This window comes from Heterodontus francisci, chromosome 15 (genome assembly GCF_036365525.1).
Source record: "Heterodontus francisci isolate sHetFra1 chromosome 15, sHetFra1.hap1, whole genome shotgun sequence".
NCBI lineage: Eukaryota > Metazoa > Chordata > Chondrichthyes > Heterodontiformes > Heterodontidae > Heterodontus > Heterodontus francisci.
The window spans coordinates 34,331,000-34,348,442 of record NC_090385.1 but is presented as its reverse complement, the minus strand read 5'-3'; the positions used below and the strand labels follow the sequence as shown (position 1 = coordinate 34,348,442).

Sequence of the window (17,443 nt, the reverse complement as noted above, 5' to 3'; positions counted from 1 at the left end):
AGAGTCTTCTCTCTTGAGGTTTAAGTGGCTTCAGTGGATCTGGAAATTCATGAGAGAGAGAGAGAGCGTGCCAGGGAGAGACCTTCCTTCTCTTTTGTCTTCAAATTGCAGTCTGACTCAAATTGTTCTGTGAACACAATTCTAAACAAAACCTGGGCCAACAGGTTAGTCATGTGAACTGCTTTTTTTCACAAATTCTCCTGCGTTTTTGTAGATTCTCCATCTTAGCAGACACCCTCAATGGAGAGGTTGCGGGGGGGGGGGGAGGCGGGGTGGTGGAGAATGGAATGCTGGCTTTGCACATTCAATGTCTGGCGATCAAAATCCATTTGGGTTAATTGGATCAGGAAGCAGTTCCATTGTCCTCCAAGCAACTGTCTCTTCGAGCCACTTTCCAGCCACTGCTGTGATCTCTTCAAACAAATCATCTTTTCTGTCCAGCAACAGTTTAAAAAGTAATGTTTCATATGATGAAATTAATATGCCTCAATCTTGGCAGGTGGGATTTTCATGACATAAGTCACAATTGTTTTACTGACATCTTGGCTAAACCACAACAGGAAAGTGTGCACATCTCACTCAGTTGCACTAAGAGTGAAAATTAATTTTTAGTAAGTCAAGTACTCACATGAAAAACATGACCTCAAAAATTACTGCTTACATGACAAACTGCAAGAAAGATTTCTCCCTAGTTCTGTGGGGGTTAGGTTGAGAGGCATTAAAGCAAAAGATCAGGATAAAAAGGTTTTTCAAATTGGAAGGATGTGGTATTGTTCCTTGGAGATCTGTTCTGGGATTGCTTTTATTTATTATATATATATATATATATATATAAAAATGATCTGGATTAGGAATGAGGGAGGATATTTGAAATTTGCTGATCACATCGAACTGGGCAGGGTGGTTTACCAAGTTGTGACGAGGATATTGGAAGGATTAGACAGGCTGGCAAGATGAGAAGATTGGTGGCATTTGCAATCCAGTGTGGAAAATATTCAGTAAAAATACTAAAATCTTATATTTTGGAAACTGGCAAAATGAAATATTCCTTAAATTATAAAACTTTAAAAGACTTTAATGAAACAACCCTCATCAAAAACACAAATGACATCCGATGTGATTGTGACCTTGGGAAACTATCATTTCTCATCTGGTCTGCAGCCTTTGACACGGTTGATCCCCCATCCTCCTCCAACACCTCACGTCCATCACCCAATTGAGTGGAAAGATACTCGCCTGGTTCCATTCTTATCTATCCAGTCATAGCCAGAGTCTAGCAATGGCTTCCCTTCCTGTTTCTGCAGTGACCTCTGAAGTCCCCCATGGGTCTATCCTTCGGCCATCCTATTTCTCATGTACATGCTTCCCCTTGGCAATGTCATCCAAAAACATATCAGGTTCCACATCTATGCTGACAACACCCTGCTCTACCTCATCACCACCTCCCTCGACCCCTACACTATCTCTGATTTGTCACACTGCTTGTCCAACATCCAATATTGTATGAGCAGAAATTTTCTCCAACTAAATATTGGGAAGACCGAAGCCATTGTCTCCAGTTCCCACCACAAACTTCATTCCTTGCTGGCATCTCTCCCCCTGGATACTATCTGAGGCTGAACTTTGGTGTTGTATTTGACCCTGAGATGAGCTTCCTCTCCATCACCAAGACTGCCCATCTCCACCCCTGCCTCAGCTCATCTGCTGCTGATACCCTCATTCATGCCTTTCTTACCCCCAGACTTGACTACTTCAATGCTTTCTTGGCTGGCCTCCCATCTTGCACCCTTACATACATTTGAACTCATCCAAGATGCTATTGTTCAAACCCTAAGTCACACCAAGTCCCATTCACCAATCACCCATCACCCCAAATTCCCTGAACTACATTTGTTGGTGGTCTGGCAACGCCTCAACTTTTCTTGTTTTCAAATCCTTCTATGGCCTCACCCCTCCCTATTTCTGTAATCTCTTCCAGCCCCACGACCCTCTGAGATATCTGCGCTCCTCTAATTCTGGCCTCTTGAGCAGCTCCATCATTGGTGGCCGTACTTTTACTTGCCTAGGCCCTAAGTTCTTATCTACCCTAAACTCTCATCTGACTTAATGGGTGGAATTTTACACCCCCACAAAGAGCGGGAAGGTGGCGGGAGGGGGCACAAAATATGGCAGGAGGCTCAGGGAGTGGCCCTTCCCGACCTGCTCCCGCCTCCACTTTACACAGGGCAGCAGCAGCTAAAAAACATCCTGCCCACCCCAAGCCAATCAAGGCCCTTAAGTGGCCACTTAACGGCCTCCGTCCACCTCCACAGGGATTTTACCCGTGGCTGGTTGGGCGACCAGGCCCAAGAAAAGCCGCCTTTTAAAAGCAGGTGGCTCTCTGACGTCCTGGGCGGGGGGGGTCCCTCATGATCAGGCAACCTGTGCCTGATGGAGGGCCACTCCCGATGCCCCGTCCACCCAATCGACCACCCTTGCCTCGCTGGGGCCCAATCGATCATCCCGGCAAGGCAACAGAAACGTACCTGTGTTCCGGTGTTCCCCAACATCTTCTTTGTAATGTTGGGTGCAGTCCCAGCAGTGGCCACTGCTCCCAGTGGTGCTCCTGGGACAGAGAGCTGCCCGCTTGCTGATTGGCTGCCATCTCTATTAGGCGGGACTTCCTACCTCAAGCAGCTGGAAGTCCCGCCTCAGACCAATTAAAGCCCGGGGACCCGCAAAATACGTGTCCGATCCCCAGGCCAGGCGGAAGTGGGTTCGTCACCGACTTTTCGGTTGGTGGTTGGTTCCCGTCTACCGAGGGTAAAATCCCAGTCAATATCTCCTTATGTGGCTTTGTGTCATATTTCAGGTTATAATGCTCCTGTGAAGCGCCGCGATTTTATTACATTAACAACACCATCAATATAAGTTGTTGTTTAAATACAAAAGCAAAATACTGAGCATTATGACATTTTTAAATTAAAACAAAAAATGCTGGAAATATGAAATAAATATAAATGCAAGTTGTTGTATGCATACAAATACAAGTTATTGTTGTTTAAATGGAATAGAGGAACAGCAGACCCTGCTCTCCAAATATACAGGTCCTTAAAGATGCTACCATAAGTACATATGATTATAATTACCTCATAATAAGAAGGGAATTAAAGCAGTAGAAAAGGTGGTGTGCCTTAACTGGGTTGTTACAAGAGATTGGCAGTGACTGTTGTGAAAGAGAGACTTAAGATTGGAAGGCTTATCATGGTGTTTCATAAGCTCCAATTTAAGGCAGATGAGAAATCTCCCCTTGCCTGTAACGTTTGTGTTTAGCCACTATCAAGTGCATAATTTCCTCCACAATCTATTTTTTTACTTCAGCCAGAAAGCTGACATGCAGGTTAGCAAAGCCAAGGTTTGGGGAACACCCAAGTGTACCCCAAGTATCCTGCTGAAGTATACTGAACCAAAACTATACTATACCAGAGATCTGCAACCTGCGGCTTCGGAGCTGCATGCAGCTCAATAAGGACTCGTGCAGCTCCCAACTTTGAATGATCAAACCCATTTTGATGGTAATAAAATGGCTTGTTTTTTTAAAAACCTTTTATTAAAATTGTGCTTGTGAGAAAGTATAATTAAATTAACTTCGTTGTAAAAACCTTGAAAGTATTGTTAAAATGTGTTTTCTCTTGCTTTTCATTATTATTGGCATTTGAGTAACAGCACTGTGGCTCTTAAGATACTGAGTTTTGGACTACATTTTTTAAAATGGCTCTCCTTGATATGAAGGTTGCTAACCTGTGTACTTATCTATCGTCGAGTACTGGCAAGCTGACAGTTTCTCTGGCTGGGACCATATCACCCATTAAAGCTTGGACTTGCAGGGTTATCTGAGCTAAGTCTGAATAATCCCAACTGCTGGGAAGAGCTTTATCCTCCAGTTTCCCTAAGTGAGGGAGGATAGCTGGGTAGCTATCGACTTTAAATCAGCTATGAAAATAGTTCAAAATAGAGGGGTTGGGGAAGGGGACAAAGATAATTACATACCAGATGGGATGGACCATTGGGTAGTGGTCATCAACAACATAAGCAAGGTTTATAACTTTAAAAAGGGAGAACCTGGCGAAAGACAGAAACTTACGCTTTCAGATCTCTCTTGCTTTCTTTACTCTTCATATCACCCATTACAGCTTTAGATGTAGGGAGTGGTTGACACCACCTCCCTGCATCCTCACGTGTTCCTGTCCTAACTCACATTACTGCTGCCTGGCTTACTCCACCTTGGTCTGACACTAATTATTGTTAATTATACAACACAGAAGGAGGCCATTCAAGCTGAAGGCCTGCTCGGGTCTGCAAAAAAAAAACCCGACTCGAGCCCGACCCGGCCCGAGTCCTGCCATTTTTTCCCGTGCCCGATCCGATCATCAGTTCACTTACCTTCCGTTTTTCACTTTGTTGCTGATCTGCACAAGCTTAAAATAACTAACAAAACCACATTTCTAGTCCAAAAATTAAATTAACACTGGAGCCACTTACCCGTGATAGAGCGTGTCCGACCCGGCCCGAATGGCAGACCCGGAAGTGCAACCCGACCTGACACGTCGTCGGGTTCGGGTTGGGTAGCAGGCCTTTAATTCAAACCCATGATGCATCTGCTATCCAATTAGTCCCATTCTCCTGCTCTTTCCCCATAGCCCCACACATTGTTTCTCTTTACAGGGGTACTAAATAGGATATTAATAGATCTGATGAATGGCCACTGATCTGAAACGTTAACTCTGCTTCTCTCTCCACAGATGCTGCCAGACCTGCTCAGTACTTATAGCATTTCTTGTTCTTATTTCAGATTTCCAGGATCTGCAATATTTTACTTTTATTATATTAATAGATCTATATGTCTACAATTCCACTCACAACAGAAACTTTGCAAACCCATGCAATTGCTACTCTTAAAAACATTCAGCAGTTATTAAAGAATACATATGTTCCATGAGCAACATCTTTTTTAGTATTAGACCAATAGCTGATCCATGGTTTTAACCTCATCTCTCACCGATAACAGGAGCAGGGAAATACGCCTTGTTCACCTCAGCTATACAAGAGATCTTCCCTACTGACAGAATACCCTTGAATTGGCATGAAAGGAGCGGTTAAATACAGCACCGTTTTCATTCGCCTCTGAGCTTTGCAGAATCCCCAAAATGTTCACTCTCAGTAAAGCCACGAAAAACGAAAAGATACAGTCGTCATTACTGGCATGTGAAAAGACGATCCCATACACGCATCCAACACTGCAATAACCTCCACCAACTGAACAACCCCTCAAACTCCCAGCCTGCAGCAGGCAGATTGACCTGTGACCCCCTCAAACTCCCACCATGTAGCGAGCAGAATGACCTGTGACCCTCCCCCCCCCCAAGTCGCTCACCGGGCGAAACATCCGGGCTATTAGTGCAGAATGGTGTGCAGCTAAGATGGCGGTGATGGTGTTCCATGGCGACTGGCTGAAGAATTGGGAGAAAGGGGGCAAAGCCGATTTGTAAGTGAAGGGGGAAAAAAACCTCAGTGCGGACTTTGTGCGGAATATTTATATCTTAATGTAGATAGAGTACAGAGCTCGAACGTGCCACGAAAGGAATTTGCGTTGTGTGATCTTTGTGTATTTTTACATAATGTGAAAACGTGGTGGCGTTTAGTTCGGCGGCGGCCTATTTTTTTTTAATCTATAAAAGGCTTCACAGCAGACTTGACTTTTTTTCGTCCGAAAACCGGGAGTATTTTGGTTCTAGTGTGATAGCTTAATTATAAATTGTTTATTTTTTGCTTTAAAAATAACCGGCCAAATGTACTGTTTTAGATAAAAAGGCTTCTAATTTCAAGTCTTTTTACTTTCAAAAATGTTATTTTTTATTTCCTCGTCAGTCGCAAGTCAAGTAATGGAGCCGAGATTTAGGCTGGAAGTGACAAGACTATGCCTCTAATTTAGCTCATGACAAATTCATAAAGGAAAAGTAGTGATTGCTGTAAATTATTTTGCAGCAGATTGTATGTGGTACACAGTAATATTGGGCCTATATTGCAAAAGTTTTTTTGCTGATCTTTATCCAAAGGATTGTAATAGTTAATTTGGAAACTAAAGGTAGAAAAAATCACATTGACATATCCTGTTTTATTGTGCTCTGGATTTCTTTGTCAAAATTATTACATAAGCCAATTTTAGACTTAATGGTACAGTTAGACTAAAATTTAGTGTCATGCAAAGTGATTTTGGCTTTAACCTGACCTGTCTGTTATAAATGGGTAGTGGAGTCCCAACTGATCTTGTGGAGCGAGACTTGTTCCTTCAGAGAATTGCATTCTGCTCTGCTGCATTGTTAGGTTGGGCCCTGACTTTGAATTCAGTCTGTGATTACACTGACTGCACTTTTGTAGCAAAGTAGCACTCCATTTACACCTAAATCCTGGTTACAGTATACATGGCACACAAACTTCACATCTCAATATGCCCATTTTGTAGCTGAACAGTTATGGGGTTTGTTTATAAAATCTCTGTTCTAAGTATTATTAAAATGTACTTTGTCAAATGATAAAACCAAGCACAAGTATTCTGAAATTCAGAAAGAAAAGCTACAAAAGAGTCTTTGAACTAATTGATAAAAGTTGGGGTTGCAATTCAATCTGATGAAAAGTACATAGTTTTTAATATAGCATTAGCATCTTTATAAAGAAAAACAAAGTACTGGAAGTACTCAGCAGGTCTGGCAGCATCTGTGGAGAGAGAAACAGAGTTAACGTTTTAGGTCTGTGACCTTTCATCAGAACAATCAACAACTTTATAACCTTGAGTAGGTTTTCATGTAAATATTATTCAACACTTGAAGTTTTGAATGGTACAAAATAGAATTGTACTTTAGTTTTTTTTCTCTGCCCTATAATCAATCAAAATACAAATCTAGGTTTTCCAGAAGAAAGCTTACAATATGGGTTGTGTTATGGGGGAACTTGGCTTATTCTGTGATTGAGAAATCTATTAAGAACATTATAAGAATAAGATTTTGGCTCTTTCCAAAATAAGGCTGTCATGATATCTACACTTTTATAGCAATTGCCTATTTTTGCTATTATGGTTACTTTGGTAATGTAACTAGTAAAGACCTTTTTTCGTTCTTTGTTATGTCTTAATAGAATCATAAAATTTTACTCCACAGAAGGAGGCCCTTCAGTTGTTGTACTTGCTCTTTGAAAGAACAGTCCAATTTAGTCCCACACCCTTTATAACCCTGCAAATTAGTCCTTTTAAACTATATGTCCCAATACCTTTTAAAAGTTCCTATTATCAGGAATGGAAGTGGATTCCACAGCAACCCCTTATATGGAAAAAATTCTCATTTCCCCTCTAGTTGGTTTGCCAATTATTTTAAATCTGTGACCTCTGGTTACAAAGTCACTTGGCAGAGGAAGCAATTTTTTGCTATGTACTCTTTAAAACTGGTCATAATTTTGAATAGCTCCGTTAGGTTCCCCCTTAACATACTGTTCTCTCTGTAGCGTAGTGGTTATGTTACTTGACTAGGAATCCAGAGGCCTGGACTAATGATTGAGACACGAGTTCAAATTCCATCATGGCAGCTGGGGAGTTTAAATTCAATTAATTAAATCAATTAAGAATTAAAAAGCAAATATCAATATTGGTGACCATGAAACTGCCAGATTATTTTTTAAAAATCTGATTCACTAATGTCCTTTCGGGAAGAAAATCTGTTGGTTCTTAACTGGTCTGGCCTATATACACTTCTGGACCCATAGCAATGGAGTTGATTCTTAACTGCTGTCGGAAATGGCCTCGCAAGCTGCTCAATTCCATTCAATAGGTGGCTCACCAAAACCGCCTTTGGCAGTTTTGGATAGGCAATGATTGCTGGCCTTGTCAGCGACATCCACATCTTGTGAATGAATGAATAAACAAACAATATCCCTTTTTCTCTGATCTCTCCACATAACTCAAGTCGCTTATTCCTGGGAAATCTCTCCTGTACTCTCTTTTCAAAATATTAAAATGCGGTAAAGGGTTTCTTGAGGCAATTTGAGGATCAGCATAAAATGCAGCAATGAGTAAACGCAGGCAATAGGACCATTTATAAAAGAGCATAAGAGTTTTAGATTTGATTACATTTTCATTCAATGAAATAAGGTTGTCAAACCGAGTCATTGTGTAATATTGGACTGTGCTTTACTGGACTTAATTATATTTTGGAGTTTTTAAAAATTGTTTCATGCGATGTGGGCATTGCTGGCAAGGTCAGCAATTCTTGGCCAACTCTAATTGCCCTCGAGGAGGTGGGGGCGAGCTTCCTTCCTGAACTGCTGCGGTCCATCTGGTGCGGGTACGCCCACGGTACTGTTAAGGAGAGAGTTCCAGAATTTTGATACAGCGAAAGTGAAGGAACGGCGATATATTTCCATGGCAGGATGCTGTGTGACTTGGGCAACTTGCGGGGGGGCTGTTCCCATGCATCTGCTGGCCGTGTCCTTCCAAGTGGAAGAGGTCATGGGTTTGGAAGGTGCTGTTGAAGGAGGCATGGTGAGTTGCTGCGGTGCATCTTGTAAATGGAACACTGCTGCCGCTGTGCATTGGTGGTGGAGGGAATGAATATTTAAGATGGTGATGGGGTGCCAATCAAGCAGGCTGATTTTTCTAGGATAGTGTCGAGCTTCCTGAATGTTGCTGGAGCTGCACTCATCCAGGCAACTGGAGAGTATTCTCATACTCCTGACTTGTGCCTTGTAGCTGTGGGCAGGTTTTGGGGAGTCAGGAAGTGGGTTATTCCCAGAATTCCTAGCTTCTAACATGTTCTTATTCAGTATTTATGTGGCTGCTCCAGTTCAGTTTCTGGTCAGTGATAACCCCCAGGATCTTGATAGTGGAGGATTCAGCGATGGTAATGCCATTGAATGTCAAGGGGAGATGGTTAGATTCTCTCTTACTGGAGATCGTCATTGACTGGCACTTGGGTGTTGCAAATGTTACTTGCCACTTTTGAGCCCAAGTCTGAATATTCTTCAGGTCTTGCTGCATATGGACACTGACTGCTTCAGTATTTGGCATACTTTAAATTAAAAACAGCAAATTCATGGTCCTTTAAGTACTTTCTGTTCTTCACAGTGCAGATATTAAGGGAGTCTGATCAAGTACAACCAATTTTCCAAGAGTAGGATTTCATTAAAACTGCATGAGCATATGTATATTTATTTTAAAATTATCGCCAAGATTTGATAATTTCTGTTCCTTACTGGGATTTGACAATGAAGAGTCCTTTGCTCGAGTCCTTCAATAGTCTCTCAGTGTTGTGTCCTGAATTAAAATACCAGAGCCATCAGTTAGTTATCTGAACAGTTCTGCAGGTTCTTCCCATCTGCATTTAACTGCAAATTGGCATGGTATATTTTATGGATGGATTATCCTGTCGCCCTAATCTTGCTGACTGAGAGTCTGTGCAGGGCTTAATTTCAATTCAAATATCAGCTTGCCTTATGACACCAAAATTATTACATAAAGTAGTTGCTCTCTATTGCATTTGCCGTAGCTTCTTTGTGTCACTTTTGAGCAACATAAGCACCAGAAATGACATTACTTTAAGGGGAGCAAGTGCAGCGTATTGAGTACATTTTAGTCAAAAGTACTCATTTTGCAAATTGGAAAAGTTAACAATATTTTTGTTTCCCATTGTAGCCCCCCAGTGAAACCACACTATATGCTGGATATTCTTCTGTTCTTGGACTGTTGTTTCCTGAGATCCTGCTCTTGCAGAGTGCTTTCCAGGCTGCTCTAAAATCTGCTATTTGTAATGAAGCAGCTTTGGGATAGATGACATGAAGGGAGGCCTGGTTTTCTGTGCTGAGAGAGTCAATTAATAAAATAAATATTGATTACAATTTTGTCTTTCTGAAATACGAGTAGTGAGTGAAAGTAATCTTCCCTAATGGTGGCATTTTCTCCTCGATTTGTTACTTCCCCCTAAACCAGAATTATAAGTACCCACCACCCTTTAAACAGCATTTTTGTTGCCTTCCATTACTCAAAAATGCTACAGAGAAGCTCTGACAAATTCAATTTGAAAACTTGTTTTTATAATTTTGATACCATAAAGTAATCTGATACTTGAAGTGAAATTGAACCTTGCAGAGGCAAAGAGGAATCATTCTGCTTCCAGTCAGCAAGATTAGAACTGGAGGACTATCCATTGATAATATATATCTTGCTAATTGTGTAATTTGTCTTAATATATTCTCCAAGAATCAATTGCTTTTGTGGTCTATTCTTCTTGCAACAGAAGTCAGCCAGGATGTAATGTTTAGCTTGCTAAAAACAGTATGACAAAGAATGCCAGAAACATACAACTTGAAACTTCATGACCTTCAGTAGAATTTATTAAAATATACAATTGCTCAGCCCTGGCCTGAAATTCATGTTGTACTACTACTGTTGAGATAGCAAGTTTTCATGTTCAATCTTGAGAAGCGGCAGTTCAAGTTTACGTTTTCCTATATATATTATGATTGCCCTTGCTGTGAATTCAGTCATAATCATAACATTAAAGTTGTTTCATTTGAAGCAAATCCATGAAAAAGTCGCAAAGATAGCTTCAAATCTGTAGTTGTTTATTGCTCAAAGTTTAGAATCCATTGGTCTGACACTGCATAGTTTTTACTTATAATGTTGGAGTCAAATATTACAGCAGTGCCACCATTAAACATGTAAAACCAACCTTTTACGATAGTTTTATGAATTGACTATCTCAATTCTGTCAAGTGTTGTTCATTTTGTTAAGACCAGGTGAGAAAGGTGTCTCGGGGTCCCTTTTAGTCTTCACCTGGTCTTATTGTAACAGGGTTTAATTTTTAAACACAGTGTGTTTTGAGCTCCCCCTTGGTGACTCCTTGTTCACCATTTTCCAATTATAAGGCAAAGAAATGAGCGTAAACAGGCCTTCTTAGATTTCACTTTTCTTGAAACCTATTAAAACTTAAACTCTACAGTTAATGCACAGTCCAGAGTGTCTGTAGCCACGGCATGCGGTAAGTCCATTGAGGTGAAGAAGGAGCTGCGGGACCCGAGAGAAGTCCTGTGAAAAGGTGCCCCGAACACCCAAAACATCCACGAATGGCCCCCCCGGCCGCAACTTCAAAGCGCCCGCGGGAGATGGCTCGGAGAGCATCTGCAGCGCACTGTCGGCAATGCTGCATGCCTTTATTTAAACCACTGCAAAAAAAAAAAACCCTTAGCAAATGTAATCACCTCTAAGTCTGCCAAATGATGCTTCACCTCCCGAAGGACGTGGATGAGCTTTCCGGACGTCGATGGCGGGCACTGAGGAAATGGCTTATTACCTGCACCAGATTCCACCCCCTTTACCCCCCTTCCACCCCCCCCCACCCCCGTCCCCTTCCCTGCTCCACCCTCTCAGCTCACCCCCTCACAACCCCGTCCCAGCCCGCACCCCCTTCCCCTGCACCCCCCCCCCACCCCCTCCCTCTACCCCTCCCCCTTGCATCCCCTCCTCCCACCGGCACCATCCTACACCTGTGTAGGGGCCCCAACAACCCCACTGCCTTGTGGGCGTCTCGGGAGAGACCAAGGCTAAGGGAGTAAACCCTAACAGAAAATCCGGAGCGGAACCCCGTAGGCGGTCATGTGTCACCTTTGGCATGTTTCCGGCAGTTCCTGCAGCCATACTGGTGCCAAACGTCGTGTCCTGCACTCCTTTGGACCCCACCAGAAAGGCCGAGAGGGGGGTTTTGACGACTGGGCAACTCTCAACCTCCATAAATTTGCCCAGGCATGCGCCATGGAGAGGTCACTCCATAGTTGCCTCACAGCGACTAAAACAACACGGAAGGCAGCAGTTACGGGTTATAAGTCCAGATAAATTGGCGTAGAAACTGGGCGCCACGGGTTGCCTTTGTCGGTGGGAGAGGTCATTGCACCTCACTGGACAGCTACCGCCCGCCTCAAACCGGGCAGCCCCCGGTCAATAAGGTTCTGTCCCGCCACAGTCTGCCTGCTTCAATGGGTGCTTGGAGCTCAGGGTCATTGCCCGAAAGGTGGACTGATACACCGCACCAAACAACATGAAAAAAGGAAAGAAGGTACCAGCCCTTCGCTTTGCAAGCTGGAACGTCAGAACTATGTGTCCTGGCCTGTCGGAAGACCTTACACAAATCAACGATTCTCGGAAGACCGCCATCATTAACAACGAGCTCAGTAGACTCAATGTGGACATTGCAGCACTTCAGGAGACTCGCCTCCCCGCGAGTGGCTCTCTAGCAGAGCAAGACTACACCTTCTTCTGGCAGGGCAGGGATCCTGAAGAACCAAGACAGCATGGAGTGGGCTTCGCCATCAGAAACTCCTTGCTCAGCATGATAGAGCCTCCCTCAAATGGCTCGGAACGCATACTGTCCATCCGACTGCTCACCACCTCTGGTCCAGTACACCTACTCAGCATCTATGCTCCAACACTCTGTTCCGCACCTGAAGCTAAAGACCAGTTCTATGAACAACTCCATAACATCATTAGCAGCATCCCCAACACCGAACACCTATTCCTGCTGGGGGACTTTAATGCCAGGGTTGGGGCCGACCATGACTCATGGCCCTCCTGCCTTGGGCGCTATGGCGTTGGAAGGATGAATGAGAACGGGCAGAGACTGCTTGAGTTGTGTACCTATCATAACCTCTGCATCACCAACTCGTTCTTTCACACTAAACCCTGTCACCAGGTTTCATGGAGGCACCCAAGATCACGTCGTTGGCACCAGCTAGACCTCATTGTCACAAGGCGAGCCGCCTTAAACAGTGTTCAAATCACACGCAGCTTCCACAGTGCGGACTGTGACACCGACCACTCCCTGGTGTGCAGCAAGGTTAGACTCAGACCAAAGAAGTTGCATCATTCCAAGCAGAAGGGCCCGCGCATCAACACGAGCAGAATTTCTCACCCACAGCTGTTACAAAAATTTCTAAATTCACTTGTAACAGCCCTTCAAAACACTCCCACAGGGGATGCTGAGACCAAGTGGGCCCACATCAGAGACGCCATCTATGAGTCAGCTTTGACCACCTACGGCAAAAGTGCGAAGAGAAATGCAGACTGTTTTCAATCTCATAATGAAGAGCTGGAACCTGTCATAGCCGCTAAGCGCATTGCACTTTTGAACTACAAGAAAGCCCCCAGCGATTTAACATCCGCAGTACTTAAAGCAGCCAGAAGTACTGCACAAAGAACAGCTAGGCGTTGCGCAAACGACTACTGGCAACACCTATGCAGTCATATTCAGCTGGCCTCAGACACCGGAAACATCAGAGGAATGTATGATGGCATGAAGAGAGCTCTTGGGCCAACCATCAAGAAGATCACCCCCCTCAAATCTAAATCGGGGGACATAATCACTGACCAACGCAAACAGATGGACCGCTGGGTTGAGCACTACCTAGAACTGTACTCCAGGGAGAATGCTGTCACTGAGACTGCCCTCAATGCAGCCCAGCCTCTACCAGTCATGGATGAGCTGGACATACAGCCAACCAAATCGGAACTCAGTGATGCCATTGATTCCCTAGCCAGCGGAAAAGCCCCTGGGAAGGACAGCATTACCCCTGAAATAATCAAGAGTGCCAAGCCTGCTATACTCTCAGCACTACATGAACTGCTATGCCTGTGCTGGGACGAGGGAGCAGTACCCCAGGACATGCGCGATGCCAACATCATCACCCTCTATAAAAACAAAGGTGACCGCGGTGACTGCAACAACTACCGTGGAATCTCCCTGCTCAGCATAGTGGGGAAAGTCTTTGCTCGAGTCGCTCTGAACAGGCTCCAGAAGCTGGCCGAGCGCGTCTACCCTGAGGCACAGTGTGGCTTTCGTGCAGAGAGATCGACTATTGACATGCTGTTCTCCCTTCGTCAGATACAGGAGAAATGCCGTGAACAACAGATGCCCCTCTACATTGCTTTCATTGATCTCACCAAAGCCTTTGACCTCGTCAGCAGACGTGGTCTCTTCAGACTACTAGAAAAGATCGGATGTCCACCAAAGCTACTAAGTATCATCACCTCATTCCATGACAATATGAAAGGCACAATTCAACATGGTGGCTCCTCATCAGAGCCCTTTCCTATCCTGAGTGGTGTGAAACAGGGCTGTGTTCTCGCACCCACACTTTTTGGGATTTTCTTCTCCCTGCTGCTTTCACATGCGTTCAAATCCTCTGAAGAAGGAATTTTCCTCCACACAAGATCAGGGGGCAGGTTGTTCAACCTTGCCCGTCTAAGAGCGAAGTCCAAAGTACGGAAAGTCCTCATCAGAGAACTCCTCTTTGCTGACGATGCTGCTTTAACATCTCACACTGAAGAATGCCTGCAGAGTCTCATCGACAGGTTTGCGTCTGCCTGCAATGAATTTGGCCTAACCATCAGCCTCAAGAAAACGAACATCATGGGGCAGGATGTCAGAAATGCTCCATCCATCAATATTGGCGACCACGCTCTGGAAGTGGTTCAAGAGTTCACCTACCTAGGCTCAACTATCACCAGTAACCTGTCTCTAGATGCAGAAATCAACAAGCGCATGGGTAAGGCTTCCACTGCTATGTTCAGACTGGCCAAGAGAGTGTGGGAAAATGGCGCACTGACACGGAACACAAAAGTCCGAGTGTATCAGGCCTGTGTCCTCAGTACCTTGCTCTACGGCAGCGAGGCCTGGACAACGTATGCCAGCCAAGAGCGACGTCTCAATTCATTCCATCTTCGCTGCCTTCGGAGAATACTTGGCATCAGGTGGCAGGACTATATCTCCAACACAGAAGTCCTTGAAGCGGCCAACACCCCCAGCTTATACACACTACTGAGTCAGCGGCGCTTGAGATGGCTTGGCCATGTGAGCCGCATGGAAGATGGCAGGATCCCCAAAGACACATTGTACAGCGAGCTCGCCACTGGTATCAGACCCACCGGCCGTCCATGTCTCCGTTATAAAGACGTCTGCAAACGCGACATGAAATCGTGTGACATTGATCACAAGTCGTGGGAGTCAGTTGCCAGCATTCGCCAGAGCTGGCGGGGAGCCATAAAGACAGGGCTAAATTGTAGCGAGCCGAAGAGACTTAGTAGTTGGCAGGAAAAAAGACAGAGGCGCAAGGGGAGAGCCAACTGTGAATCAGCCCCGACAAACACATTTCTCTGCAGCACCTGTGGAAGAGCCTGTCACTCCAGAATTGGCCTTTATAGCCACTCCAGGCGCTGCTTCACAAACCACTGACCACCTCCAGGCGCGTATCCATTGTCTCTCGAGATAAGGAGGCCCAAAAGAAAGAAGAACAGTTAATGCCTACGGATTTATGATGCACCCACGCTGGCATGCACACGGGATACACATAGGCAAATAGGGACAGAAAAGATCAGAAGAAAAGTAAAATATAGAGGTTTGAGGCAATATCAGAAGAGTTTCTTGTTTACTGTGCTTCGAGCTCACTGTAGTTCTTTCGTAAGTAGTCTTGCTTTTTGTTGGGGCCCAGTATTCTTCTTAAACCTTGTTCACTGTAGGAGACTTTTCTCTCTTGGGGTTTATATGTCTTCAGTGGGTCTTCAGTTCCGTGAGAAAGAGATGAGAGCAGACAAGAGAGAGGTTTTCTCAGTCCAGGAGAAAAGAGCTTTCTGAGTTCAAATTCCCTGTGGCTAGTTCAAATTCAAACAGCCAGTTAGTCATGTGACTAAACTGGCCTGACCAGGTCCTCTGTGTATTGGAGAATCAGGCACTGGGTCCTTTGTTCCAACGCTATGTGCCAGTATGCAAAAAAGGTCGTTCTGGTGAGGGGCCTGGCAGTTCCTTGTGATAGGCCCTCTTTTCTTCCCAGCAGCAATTTTAAGTTTTAATGTTCATGTCGTGAAATAATGTGTGCCTCATTTTTGGCAGGTGGGGGCCTGCGTGACAATTTTGTCCTCAAGGTCCTCAGTAGCGAGTAACTTTCATATGAATCCTCACTTGTGTGATTGTTGTCAGTTTGCAACTTGCATGGAGAGCTAGGCACCTCAGCTGTTCCTGTCTACTTGTACAATACGAATATCAAGATAGCCCTAAGCTATCAAGTTAACTGCATTGTTGTTTGTCTTGATAGACCAACCATGATATGGCTGAGTTCTCAATGGGTAGCTGCTGGATATTGGTCTTAGAATTGGACAGAGGCAGTGCTCATGTAGGCAGTAAGGGCATGAGGACAAGTGGGAAATCAACATTACAATTGGAAAATCTGTACCTTGATATTACATTACCAGCTTTGGACTAATAGATGAGGTAGATTAATGGCTGGAACCTTTTTATCTGTTGGAAGAAAAAATCCCGTTGCCTTCCCTACTGCTGGCATGCCTCTTGCTGTGCCTTGTCAGATTTAAGTATTTTCCAAACAATTATCTTTCCATGGCCAGCAAAAGTACTCCTTATCAGTGCAGTTTTCAGTTTAAAAAAAAAAGTCTTGCCATAGAGATTTCCTCTAATGCCTTAGTTTGGTGTTAGAGCCTGTTCAAAACTTTGTGATTTGAGGCTGAGTTCTTCAATTGTGCACCTACTTATGATTCTTTTAAATATGTCTATATAGATTATTCTTGTAGACATCAAGCTCAACAGCACCTCTGCTATTTTTCAATAGAGCATTGACAGCTAGATTTGCAAACATTCTCTGGTCTCTTTTCAACTTTGCAAGTCTCATGGGATACAGATAGACAGCCGTGCAAGTAACTGCAGGACAAATCTTCTTGCACAGGCTGACTTTACTTTCCTCCGAGTTATTTGATGTGCTGAAGCCATGACCGAGGACTCAATGGATGTATCGGCACCTTTCATGTGCAAAGTTATGCTTTCTGTTATGTTCATGTGTAAAAACAAATTATGACCTTTTTTATAAATGGTCTGTCACTGTCACCTCTGATTTTTCTTTCTTCTTGATCGGTGACAGTTTAGACATGTTACTCAGTGAGTTGCTTTCAACTTGATCTGTTAAGGTACGTTTTGCTTTCTTTCCAGCATGGTGTGCAAACATAAGGTCTGTAACTATTGATTAAAAGTGTACTAATTGAAAAGCATATTAGTTGTAGATGGGCTTCCACTGTGTGGATCTAAAATACACTTTCCCAGTGCTTTGGCCCTTGCAGCGGCAGGGATTTAGAACCTGTTCCATTGTCTAAAATTGCTTCCCGGTAACCTTTGGTCAAAATGACGTTTTGTTTTTTGGCGGAGGGCAAACAGGTTGGAAAACCTCCTAGTGGGTTTGGTTCTGTTAACATCGTCTGAATATCGTATCAGGATGCGAGATGTCTTTTCCATAAACAAATGATCAAGCTACCTTTGTCTAGAATTAATTTGCACATCGGGATTTTTGTTCATGTTACCAAATAATGCTTTCTGT

At 44.0% G+C, this 17,443-nt stretch overlaps 2 protein-coding genes across 6 annotated transcripts in view; one reads left to right on the top strand and one right to left on the bottom strand.

The window, feature by feature from the left end:
- LOC137377585 (E3 ubiquitin-protein ligase XIAP-like) overlaps positions 1–5,332 on the bottom strand; it is a 64,257-nt gene extending 58,925 nt beyond the window's left edge. For 2 of the 5 annotated variants that reach the window (XM_068047370.1, XM_068047369.1), the window contains exon 1: positions 4,522–5,331. Coding sequence is in view for 1 of the 5 variants with exons in the window: in XM_068047368.1 (XP_067903469.1) it covers positions 5,149–5,157 (9 nt within the window). In the remaining 4 variants the exon portion in view is untranslated. Of the gene's footprint in view, positions 1–4,521 lie in introns of all 5 variants that reach the window. The other 3 variants (XM_068047371.1, XM_068047372.1, XM_068047368.1) reach the window with 2 other exon arrangements.
- Positions 5,333–5,420: 88 nt separating this feature from the next.
- thoc2 (THO complex 2) overlaps positions 5,421–17,443 on the top strand; it is a 183,081-nt gene continuing 171,058 nt past the window's right edge. Inside the window, exon 1 of the mRNA XM_068047366.1 lies at positions 5,421–5,524. Coding sequence (XP_067903467.1) covers positions 5,460–5,524 — 65 coding nt within the window. The 5' untranslated portion in view covers positions 5,421–5,459. The remainder of the gene's footprint in view (positions 5,525–17,443) is intronic.